Source organism: Mytilus edulis, chromosome 1, assembly GCF_963676685.1.
Source record: "Mytilus edulis chromosome 1, xbMytEdul2.2, whole genome shotgun sequence".
In the NCBI taxonomy this organism is placed as follows: domain Eukaryota; kingdom Metazoa; phylum Mollusca; class Bivalvia; order Mytilida; family Mytilidae; genus Mytilus; species Mytilus edulis.
The window spans coordinates 110429017-110442079 of NC_092344.1; the positions used below are offsets into that span (position 1 = coordinate 110429017).

General features: G+C 31.2%; 1 protein-coding gene across 14 annotated transcripts in view; it reads left to right on the forward strand.

The window, feature by feature from the left end:
- LOC139499530 (ELAV-like protein 1) overlaps window positions 1-8689 on the forward strand; it is a 36029-nt gene extending 27340 nt beyond the window's left edge. For all 14 annotated transcript variants that reach the window (XM_071288251.1, XM_071288259.1, XM_071288274.1 and 11 more), the window contains 2 exons: window positions 345-579; window positions 3239-8689. In XM_071288251.1, coding sequence (XP_071144352.1) covers window positions 345-579; window positions 3239-3587 — 584 coding nt within the window. In that variant the 3' untranslated portion in view covers window positions 3588-8689. The remainder of the gene's footprint in view (window positions 1-344; window positions 580-3238) is intronic.
- The last annotated feature ends 4374 nt before the right edge of the window (window positions 8690-13063 follow it).

The window sequence follows — 13063 nt, forward strand, 5'->3', positions numbered from 1 at the left end:
TGAAGTCAGATCCACATGAACGCACAGTCTGTATTTTAATCAGATTGTGTTATTCTTTTACACATTTACACACATCTTGTGTGTAATACGAAAATCTTTGTTCCCATACTTACAAAAACATTACATAATTTTTCTGGTTTTAGTGTAAACTTTTTTGATATATGGTAAAAAGATAGCTGTTTTGAAACACATATTTGCACAAGCATGGTTGTTGAATCTAATAAAAGCAATTAAATTTTTCATGGCTTAATAAATAATTTGAATCGTGCATTAATGAATCATTAACATTCCAGAGTAAGTTAAAATCTCTTTAACTTCATCTAACAAATGTACTTTGTTAATAGGTTTGTCAAAAGGAGTAGGATTTATACGATTTGACCAGAGGATAGAGGCAGAGAGAGCTATCCAGAAATTAAATGGAACCATTCCTGAAGCAGCAACAGAACCCATTACTGTCAAGTTTGCCAATTCCCCAAGCTCCAATAAGAATGCTGTGTTAGCTCCACTGACTTTAGCTCCTTACCTCCCTCAGACTAGAAGACTTCTTGGTCCCATTCACCATCCATCAAGCAGATTTAGGTAAGGATTCTATTTTGAATATCTACGGTAAAAGACATTAAAGTTCTGATTTAGACTGGGATTAAAAAGGTTACTGTAGCCAATGGTTCCAACATTTAGGCTTCAGGACTATATTGACACTTGTTTAAAACTGATGACAATATGGAGGTCAATCTCAACATTGACTGTTTTCACATTCTCAGTTCAGTTGTTATGGTCCTTGATTGATCGATTGCATTTTAAGTTTGATATTGACAATTTTAATTTCTGCAATTCATGAGTTATAGCCCTTCTTTGCTTAAACAATGACACTTATGAATGTATGCTGTCATATTGATAGCTTCCAGTGGCGTAGCTAGGTCATTTTTACGTGTACGCCTGAACCTCGACGAGGAGTCTTAGGACCTGCCGGTAGTGGGTCCAAGTGAGGGGACAAGGCCCAGAAAGCTATATGTAGTATCGAGAAAGAGATACCATTCCTGTCATTAAAAAATCATCGATATTATTATACTGTGCATGGAATCTAATTGATTTGTTTTATGTTTGATTGTATTCATTGTGTTAATTTGAAATCCTAACGGTCATTGGTTTTAGAGAAATAATCTAAACCAATTACCACCAAGTATGAGTAAAAGGAGCTGTGGGACAAAGCATTCTATCAACCAAAAAATCGTTAATGAACTTGAAATAATTAATTTTCAGAAATGTTCAGGTGCAATATTAAATTTTGCTTTTTTAGGGTTATGAAGAACCCTGGTTGTCACCTGTGATTTCTTTCAGCAAAAAATGAATCCATTTATCAGTCCTTTATAGCTGTTAAAAAGATCAATCATTATTTAAAGATATTTTTTTATAAATGTGTAATATTGACGTCTGCACAAGTTTTATTACCATCTATGCAGGTTTCAAAGTTAAGGAAGCTACCATTTGAATTATAGGCAGGACAGAAGTATTGAGTAAACAGTAGAAAGGATGTCAATTTATGTTAAATAAAAAGGCCGGATATACTAATAAAAAAGGCAGAACCGAATAAAATGAAAAATACAAAGGCAGGACAGAGATTACAACTAAAAAAAAAAACAGGACAAAATTTTTCATCCTAGCCCCTCTTTTCCCCCTAACAATCAAAGAGTAGCTCCCTTATAATGTGAAACAAAATCCGAGACTGTTTGTTAATTGCATGTCAATTCAGTACTGAAATATGTACGAATTTTTGAAACAGTTTCTGTGCAGCTTCCATAAAAATTCATAAGTTTTGACAAACATACTGAACCTAAACTGCCACCGCCGACGAAATTTAGGGTCACTAATGTCCTTTTTTTGCAACATAAACCATAGGCTGGACAAAAATGTAATTTAAGCAAACCACATAAATTATTGAATCTAATCAGGGTTAGATTCGATGTTGTAGCAGCTACACAAGGCTACGTAATTTTTTTTTACTTTTGAACATGTAGCTAGCATAGCTGCTATCTAGATTTAAAATCTATGTAGCCCTATGCAGATTTATCAAGCTGCAACGATATTGAATGCAATTCAGATCATGCATTTGTTCAAAGAAAAGTACACAGAACTCTTATTAGATTCAGACTTTTAGTATTACAGAAAATGAACAAATATATATAGATACCAATTTAAATTGCTTAATTTTTTGAGGGATGTATAAGTACCTAGCCACGTTCTTCTAGTTATACTTAGTAAAAAAATATTATTACATTTTTACGGCCGTTTGTTCACGATGTTTAAATATTCAGACTCTGTTGTAACTACTTTACTCTCAATTTCAAATATTTAGATTGTTCAGTGCTGTCTATTTGGTAATTTTACAGACGTTATCATGCGTATACATGTTATACCATCATAATTGTCGTTCCCGATACAGTTTTAGAATTGTGCTAGTTCAAATCGCACATTATTATTTGTATTTAAAGCATATATATGAGCTCTCTGTTGTAATAAACCATATAACCTATGTCATGTTAACATTTTTTTAGAATGGTGCAAGCGTCTTTACTGATGTTCGGTTTGACTTTTTTTATTGTATATAATTCAAGATTTAGTAAAAGTTTAATCTAACGAGACTCAAAGATGATTCATTTCACATCAGAATCTGACTGACGAAGGATATCTGTTATCAGAAATATTTATAAATAATTACATTTATAGTTACCTTTTTTTGTATTTGGAGTTGTTGTGTACACTTTTTTAGGCGTTTATATATACAATGTATATATATTTATGATACGATATCATTTGGATAAAAAACGTATATTTCGTCCTTTTATTCGCATACAATATTACAAGCCATTGAAGAAAGAAGTACACGGCTGATGTACATTTAACTAGTTCTTTGTATTCTATTAAGATTTAAATATTTTTTTATCAAACTCAAGTGTACGCACCGGTCATTTTGACGTAAACGTAGCTACGCGCCTGGCTTCCTGGGTTTTTTTTTTAGAATAGCTATCCTTTTCTGTTTGCTTTTAATTCAGCATTACTGCTTGACAGATGCAGCAAAATTCTCAATCAAAAATTTATGATTTATCAATTGGTTGAAAAATATTCATATCATATACCCAGTAGGTACTTTTACTCCATAAAATAATGATATGAGAACTTTTAACAGAAAATGTGAATTGTTCATTAAAGAAATCTGATTAACAATACTTGTTTATTTCAGATTTTCCCCTATGGACACAGGATCTATTTTAGGAGCCAATACAATCATTCCCACAGCAGCCACAGCCACGACTGGTAACACTATAAATGGAGCAGGATGGTGTTTGTTTGTATACAACTTGGCACCAGAAACTGAAGACAGCACATTATGGCAGTTGTTTGGTCCTTTTGGAGCAGTACAGAATGTTAAAGTGATTCGCGACTTCCAAACACAGAAATGTAAAGGATTTGGATTTGTTACCATGACAAACTATGATGAAGCATTAGTAGCTATCCAGAGTTTAAATGGCTTTGCTTTGGGAAATCGTGTTCTTCAGGTGTCGTTCAAAACCAACAAATGTAAAATGTAAAGATGATGGAACAAAATAGTGCTATACTCAGTCATTCCGGACAGGATTAGATTGAGGAGTTTGATCTAGTCATATTTATATTCTCCACAAAATAGTGCATAAATATTATTAACAATCATGAGAAATTTTCCAGTTCACTTCTGAAGTTGCCAAACAATTTTTTTTTGCTCCTGGTATTAAGACTAGGACTAAGTGTTGCCATTACTTTAAATCCATCGTTCCATGATATCCTTTTTAGTAATTTAATTATTATTTGAATGAATTAAATTCACAGTTGGAATGAAATCTTAAGAATTTTCTTTATTAGGAAATTATTTTACGATGTTATCCAGTAATTGGTGAGTGATAGTGTAACAACTAGATCACATAGCCCTTGTATCAAAAATACTTTTTTCTTTTATTTTTGACATTTATTGATTTGAATCTCGTGAGAAGTATACTCATTTAACATTTTAATTTTACATGGATCAGTGAAATCCAGCATTGAACATTTTTATCCTGGTTTTATGTTTTACCTTCAGTGAGAAGGCTTTAATTTTGAGTAGCATAGATATTTTTACATGGGAAAAAAATAATTAAATGTGTAAATTTTTAATTCTTGAAATAAATTTGAAATATTATGATTTTATTGTAATGAATAGTATTTTCTTTTTTTTTAATCCAATATTATTAAGTACCGTTCAATTTTTAGTTATGTGTGATTCATTCTTAGATTTTGAAATTCCTGAATTTAGCTAGATTTATCTTATTGAAAATTGTGAGAATAATGATACTATTAAAAGGCAACTGTGTAATTTTATATCTTTTAAGATAATGCTACTTTTAAAACCAATTTTCAACCATTTTAGATGATTTGTTTATACATTATTCATAAGGATTTTTATCCAGTTATATTTAACTCAATGAATCTCAGAATGTTGTTATTTTTCAAATGCACATGGAGAGCTCAGAGAACAAATGAATGCCTCGAGACATGATATAATCCAAGTATATTATTATTTATTTATTGACAAAACCATGGATGTTGATATTATTTAATACTTATTAAGTTATGTAATTGATTATTAAGATTTCATTTTTGTTGTTATCCCATAAATTGGTGTTCTGTGGTGAAGTAATTTTTTCAGATATTATTTATTGTTTGTCGGTTGTTTTCATTAGGTATAGAATTGGGCCCTAGGTCCATTGTTTATTACAGTAATTTAGAATTATACGAATAGAAATATAAGATGAAAACTTTTATATTACATTTATAGAAACTGTTTTCAGCCATTGATGAAATGAGAGAAATCAATTTAGTCAGTTATGAGAGATATAAAACAATATGTGTGTTCATTATTTTTATTTATTTATGGTACAAAAGATTAAACTAATTTTTAAAATCAAGTTTATAACAGGAGAAAACAGTTTCTATATGTAAAATGAATATATCTGTGTCAAGCCTGAAATAATTGGTGAATTTGTCTGTTGCATGAATATTTGCTTTAGTTTTCTCAATTATTGTTTTGCTCTTTGTTATAAACACTGCTGCACACGAATGCTGTCTTAAATTTTCCACAAAAAAACGTTTGGTTTAGTATATATGTATTTTGGTTTATTTTTATTTTTCACCAAACACACATTGGTTAGAATCAGAATTAAATAAAAATCATAGTATTTAATTGAAAATTAGTTTTGATTGATAGATAAAAGAAAAATGTTAACTTTCAATGATGTGTATTTGGTGAATGGTTTTTGTTATTTAATTCAAGCAGTCATGACTTTTGATTTTGCATTTATTTATTTTGGGAGTGATGTTTTATCATTTCAATGAATATGTTTGCCAGAATTTTCAGTTCACTAGCACCTTAAACTGGGACTCGTCTCAGAATATGTTGGCACAAAATTTTTCTTTTTCTTCGTCTTAGTTCTTTTTTTCTTGATTTCTGTGAACCCTTTATTTCCAATTTACCAAAGTTTCAGGATGAGACATTGTTAGAAATCATTCAAAATCTGCTGACTTTTTTTCCATGGTTGAAATAGAGATTTGATAAAACCATGTATTGCATCAGATGCCAAATTGATCTTCCAGTGTTGAAAAGGTATAAATTTTTTGAACATTTTTAAATGTTGTGTTTAGGGTTCCATGTTTTACAATATCTGTATATGTTTGAAAGTTTTTAAAACAAGAAATACCTGACATTTTTACATGTTTGATTTCTTTAATAAAAAGATTAACTTTTTATACAATCCATCTTATTTGATGTCTTTAGGGGCACTCATTTTAAATGCTCATATTTTTGCAAATCATTAAAACATTCCTCAGGAAATCTTTCACAAAAAGTGTGTTTTTATTGTTATAACTCTTTGTGAAAGGTTCCTTTATATTGCCCCTTTTGATGTAAATATTCCTGTCACAGTCGGGGCACTTTTCACAAAGAATTTTTAATATTTATGGTATAAATTTTGAATGGATTTATGGGAACAATTTACATCTCATCAATGTTTTAATCAAACATTACAGACATTGCCTAATTTAAGCATGAAAGGGACCCTGTGAGGGTTTTCCATGTTCTTTGAATTATTTCAGTTTTGATTGAAGTATATTTTTGCCATTCTGGCAATTTTACAAACTTCCACTCCTTAATTTATTCTTCATCAAGCAAAGATGAAATAAATATTTTATACTTAAGATATATATGCAATTTTTACCCATACAGTTCTGTATTTGTGAAAACTTATATGGCAATTTTACATTTTTATGTGATGTCGAAATTCATATGAACTTGTTTAGAATCGCTTATTGTTAATGATAATTGTTAATGATAAAAGCAATATTTACATTTTTTACATATTCATTGACCAATGATTTTTTTAGAACGATAACTATGGGATGTTAGGTCAGGTGTGCCAAGCACTAGCGTTAATGAGTTACATGTGGTCAGTAAGATCATCGTGGTTGGGTAAACGTATTTGTGCCTACTGCCAAATAAATGTCTACACAGAATGGGAGAAATCAATTGACAAAAGTTATGATTGTTTGAAAGCAATTAACAAAACCCACCTATTATGTATTACACATGATGTGTGCACACAACAGTAGAAAATATTCAGTTTCATTACATATTTCTTTTCAGATTGTTATTAGCAGTCTAATGTTAGAGTTTTTCAAACTTTTGTGAAATTGAACTTTTTTTGACTTTTTTCATTACTTGTTCCATTGTTTGTTGTTTTGTTTCATGTTGTAGCTGCTCTTTTGAAGGGCTTAACTTTATTTTTTGAAGTACAAATTTGCAAGGTAAGATGTTTTTCCCTTTTGATACAGGTATTATTTCAATCCATGTTATACCGTAAATAAGATATAATTTGTTAATTTTAACACATACTTTTATCTAACATAAAAACAGTTACACGTAGTCAGTTCTAGTATAAAACAAAATTTAATTCCAAATTAAGATTTATTAGTCCTAAAAGAAAATATCAGAAAACAATTTCCTGAATTCAAGCGTTAGCTGATGAAAGAATGTTGCAGTGGTTAGTATTTAGTATAATTTGAAAGTGATTCACATATGCCTTCAAAAGAGCACCTTCATTTTTTTTCATTTTTTTCATATATCTTTAATTAGTGTTGTACATTGTGTGTGTTGTCAGGTTGTTTCTAGTCCAGACATTATTATCTTTATCCTACCTCATACACCGTTACATACACAACTGTCCTCAATTGGGATTCTAGAAAAATAGTTGACCAGCCAAAATCAGTGAATTATTACAATCATTTCCATTTGAATACTGGTTAATTAAGCAGTCTTTCAGTAAATCAGTTGAAGAATATTTAGCTTGATTGTCTTTTCATTTGTCAGGCTGACAGCTTATACCAGTCTATTGTCTAACAATTGTGAGAAAGAAAGAGGTCTATTATTAGGGATCACTTTGGAGACAGTTCTCAGTAAGAGTAAGCCGGAAAGGTCTTTCACATGTTTTCTTTTACTGGTCACATGTATCTAAGCTGAAAATATAACAACCATAATAAAAACTTGCTGTATGTTGGAGGACAACTTCTGTTCTGTGGTCAATTGTATCATCTCAATTTGAAGGAAAAGGGGTTCTTATACATTATATATTCTCAGAAAATACATATCTGTGAATAATCTTCATAAATACTTATACACAATATAATGTAGATAACCATTTTATGAAACCTATATTATGTCAAAACCTGAGTGTCTTTTATCTGTGATATCATGTTCCCTACCAAACCATATTTATGTTTACCAAAACCAGCAAGTCCCATGACAGTTTTATTGATCTCATTTATGTCCATGCTCAAAACCATGTCTCTAATTGCAGTAGTGAGATTTGGCTTTTAGAGAGCTTTCAAAAGGAAGTAGTAAAGTGCATTAACACTTACAATTTTAATTTGCAATACGAAAGAAGCCTTGAGATTTACACAATTTAGAAAGAGAGACAACATGGAAAATTTAATGAATTGTTATCCTTGTAGAAAAGCCAAAACTCACTACTCCCTTTGTAAAGAATTTATGTATATGTTCAAATATGTTATTTACATAACTTGGTCCAAAGATGTTAACCATGAAAATATAAAATTCCTCGTTACAAGGATCCTTTGTCTCAATGAATACTACTCAATATGTTTCTCTAGTCAGTATAATTTAAAGTGCAATAATATATACATTTTTATCATAATACAGACTTTGATGTTATAACAATCATTATTGTAATTTGGTTTTCTATGGTTTAAAATCCGAGTGATAGTGTGATGACTGCCTACCTTAACCCATGACATGTGACTGACAACACATACATGTATGTACAGTTTAATTTCTGTTGATTGGCTTTTTGTGTGCTTTTGACATTGCTTTGCATTTGTTTAGTCCCTGTGTTCAATTTGGAATAAACATAGTCAAAGATCAGGTGTTTATCTATAACATTTTATATATGGATAGCCTGATCAATAATGTTGGTTGCCCAGCGTCATGGCTATATTGCAGGCGCTGGCTTGTTGGTTGTAAACGTTATTATGTAGTTGGTTGTAATGCAATATTTGTACTTTTATTACATGTGATGATTATAAATAAAATTTTAAATAAATTTGTTTGATGTAACTATTGGACTTTTTTATGTGTATTCAAAGAAATATCCTAAGTTTGAATTGCTGCAGATGCTGATTGGAAGAAGAAAAACAGTTTACAGTAGGTAAGAAACCCCCATCAGTTTCATCTACATTATTGTATTGGTAAATTATCTGTCTGTCATAAACAAATAATATCAGGATGGTAATTTGAGGTAATCTTGATAAATTGGAAATGACCTTTAACAGATAGAATATAAAGAGAACTGGGACCAAGCTTATTGATTTTGGGTTTAATAGGTACATTTTGTACTACCCCTACGGTTACTTTTTGCCTACTTCAGAATTCACTTTTCACCGCAATAGTATGTTTTTATACTGGTTACAGTCAAAAGTTATCTGGGAACCAGCATGCCAATCAATGAATATTATATAGCACCCAAAAAAGACATGTGGTTTGAGAAACAGCTGTACAAAGTGCAACCTATAGGAGGTCCCTTACCATGAAGTCATTTTAGGTTTGCAGTCCAGCAAATCAGTTTTCCACACTTTTCTTTATGCTTGTAGTTATTGATTTGGTATAAATTTTAATCATGACAAGTTATAGATCAAGTTTGACTTATTTTCAAGTATCATGAGCTTGTCCAGAGTTGTGGTCCTTGGACTTAAAAAAATCACTCAAATATTCAGCTTTATGCAGGTTTTTTTTATCATGCATGAAGATATTGATTGAATAATTGGAACAGAGTTTTATCTTGACAAGTTACAGATGTAGTTTAAATTTTGTTCTGGTTAGAATGGTTTTGTGCAGAGTTATGGTCCTGGGACTTGGAAAATTCACTCAATAATTTTTCCACATTTTTTGTCTTCATGCACGAAGATATAGATTTTATCATTGTTATATAGTTTTATCTTGACTTGTTACAGATCTACTTTGAATTTTGTTCTGGTCTGATGATTTTTTGCAGAGTTATTATGGTCCTTGGATTAAGAAATTCACTCAAATAAACATTCCCCCTTTTTTTTTAGTCATGTTCCTGTCTGTTGATTTTGTGCAGAGTTATGGACCTTGGTTTAAGAAAAAAAATACTTGAATAATATATTTTTCGCCTTGTTTTTATACAACCCCAAAAAAAATTTGGGATCGTATATTGGTATGATGTCGTCGTCGTCCGAAGACACATTGGTTTCCGGATAATAACTTTAGTTTAAGTGAATAGATCTTCATGAAATTTTTTCAGAAGGTTCAATACCACAAAAGGAAGGTTGGGATTGATTTTGGGGATGATGGTCGTAACCGATTAGGAATTAGGGGCCCAAATCAAGCATTTTTCTAGTTTCAGGATAATAACTTGTGTAGAAGTATTTTAATTGCTCTAAAATCATACCGCAATGTTTAAAACCACAAGTAGAAGGTTTGGATTCATTTTAGGGGTTATGGAGCCAAAGTTTAGGAATTAAGGGCCAAAAAGGGGTCAAAACAAGCTTTTTTCTAGTTTCAAGACAATAACTTATGTGTAATTGTATGGATCTCTCTGAAATTGTACCATAATGTACCATATAACAAAGGGGAGGCTGGGATTAAGTTTTGGGTTAATTGCCCAAAATATGTAGGAATTAGGGGCCAAAAAGAAGCATGATTCTAGTTTCCAAACAATTATGACAATAACTTGTGTTTAAGTGTATGGATCTCTCTGAAATTGTACTGCAAGGTTCAATACTGCAATGGAAAGCATGGGATTGAGTTTAAGGGTTATTGCTCCAAGGGGGGTTCAAAAAGTTGGGGGTGATTTTTTGTTTACCATTTTTTGAAGGGCTTCCTTTTTTTCAAAGAAGTTTCAAGAAGAAATCTTCAATTGCACAGTATTGTGCAATAGATTTGTTAGATCTTTGACCACATTAGTTTTGTGACAAAAACCTATATTATGTCAAAAATTTGATCACAATTCAAATTCAGACAGAATCAAGCTTGAATATTGGGAACAAATTTGCCCCAACTATTCAGAGTTCAACCACTGGGGTCATATAAAGCTGCGCCCTGTGGAGCACCTGGTTTGGTCATGCTTGAAGAAATAGATTTAATCATTGGTACAAAGTTTATGATGACAAGTTACAGATCTGGTTTGAATTTTGTTCTGGTACCATGATTTTTTGCAGAGTTATGGACCTTGGATTAAGAAATTCATTCAAATAATGATTTTTTTCTCCTTGTTTTTATGTCATGAATATAAATATAGATTTTATCTTTGTTATATAGTTTAATGTTAAATCTGCGACTTTTGTCACAGAAAGCTAGACATAGGAATAGTGCTTCCGGGCTGTTGTTAGCTAACCTCTTAAAAGCTTTTAAAATATTTTAGAAGGTAGAAAATCTGGATCCACCTTACTTTGTATATAGGTGCTTTATGTTAATAAGTTTCCGTCTGTCATGTGTCCATTGTCCTTGACCTCATTTTAATAGTTCAGTGACTACTTAAAAGATTTTTTTTTAACCATTCTAAATTTCTCTCTTATTATGAGTAATAGGATAACTATTTTTGGTATGTGCATACCTTGCAAGGTCCTCGTGTCTGTCAGACAGTCTTCCTTTGACCCTTACCTCATTTCATGGATCAGTGAACAAGGTTAAGTTTTTGTGGTTAAGTCAATATCTCAGATACTATAATCAATATGTCTCCTTTATTTGGTGTATGGAATGATTGTAAGGTGTACATGTCCAACTGGCAGGTGTCATCTGACCTTCACCTCATTTTTATGATTCAGTGGTTAAAGTTATTTTTTTTGGTTTTTGGTCTGTTTTTCTTATACTGTTTGCAATAGGTCTACTATATGTGGTTTATGGAATGATTAATTGTAAGGTGTACATGTCCATCTGGCAGGTGTCATCTGACCTTGGCTCATTTTCATGGTTCATGGGTTATAGTTAAGGATTAGTGTTTTGGTCTGTTGTTTTAATACTGTATGCAATAGGTCAACTATAGTTGTGTATGCAAGTATTTTACAATTTACATATCAGTCTGGTGTTTTATTTGACCGTGACCTCATTTTTATGGTTCATTGCTAAATATTTTTTTGGGTTTTTTTTTTGTCTGTTTTTCGCAAATAATTTTAGCAAAAGGTCAACTGTATTTGGTGAATGTAATAATTGTGAGGTGTATATGTCTGTCTGTCAATTATCATCTGACCATGACCTCATTTTCATGGTTCATTGGTCAATCTTAAGTTTTCCTGATTAAGATTGTTTCTTAGATACTATATGCAAAAGGTCAACTATATTTAAAACGTAATGATTGTATGGTGTACATGTTTGTCTGACAGCGTTCATCTGACCATGGCCTCATTTTCATGGTTCATTGATCAATGTTAAGTTTTCCTGGTTTTGTTTCTTTGATGTGCAATATGTCATATATATTATACTAGCAGTGTAATAGTCCCAGGATTCAGGCGGTACCAACTTGTACTTATCTTTTAATTGTTTAGAACATTATAAAGATAGTCTGTTGACAATTAATGTCAAATAGAAATAGAAGTAAGAATTTAGAAATACATATGCACAGAATAAGTAATTTATCAGGTCCAAGTGTCAGTGGATTAAAAAAGGTTCAAAATCTACTGTTTTTTGTAAAGAGAGCAGAAAATACATACAGACATAGAATTTTAGTTGCAGAAGAAGACGAAATGTAAATCCTTTGAGATATTCTTTTAAAAACCCACTTAAGAAATGTGGATTTTTTTCGATGGAAACTGTCTTGATATACTAGTACTAATACCAAAATTACTAAAACGGTGTTGCCGACATTGACTACCCATCATGCCGGGTCGGTATACCAAGATTGGGCGATGATGAAAGACATTTAAGAAGGGTAAAATGATTCGATTCTCTTATTCTTATTCTACACTGAGCCCCGAAAAGAATGCAAAACAACACCCTTCCATGCTACAATGGTTTCAACTTCAATTTATTGTTTTGATATTCATCGGTAAATTAGTTTTAATATTTTTGCAAACTTTGTCGAATGGTGTTTTCCAACAGTTATATTACATTATCTGCAGATGACTATTGAGTGCTTTTTGTGATACCAACACACATTTTGAATTTCAAGAATACGTCCAAAACAAGCAATATGGGTTTAAACTGTTCAAATAAGACAAACTCTAATCATCTCTTCCTTAGTTTCGTACAACTGAATTAACCATTTTATCTTAAAAAAATCTTATGCCAGTGTTAGGAGAAATTGTTGCCTTTGCATCAACGGGGAACATTTACTGAAATCAAAATTGTATCGTCTGTTTAAAAGAGAAATTTATATAAAATCGCAAAAAAAACCCAAAACAAACCAAACAGACACGAGCAAGCTGCATCACAAATGTATCTGGCTGCATTAATTAATAACTATATGTTACAAAA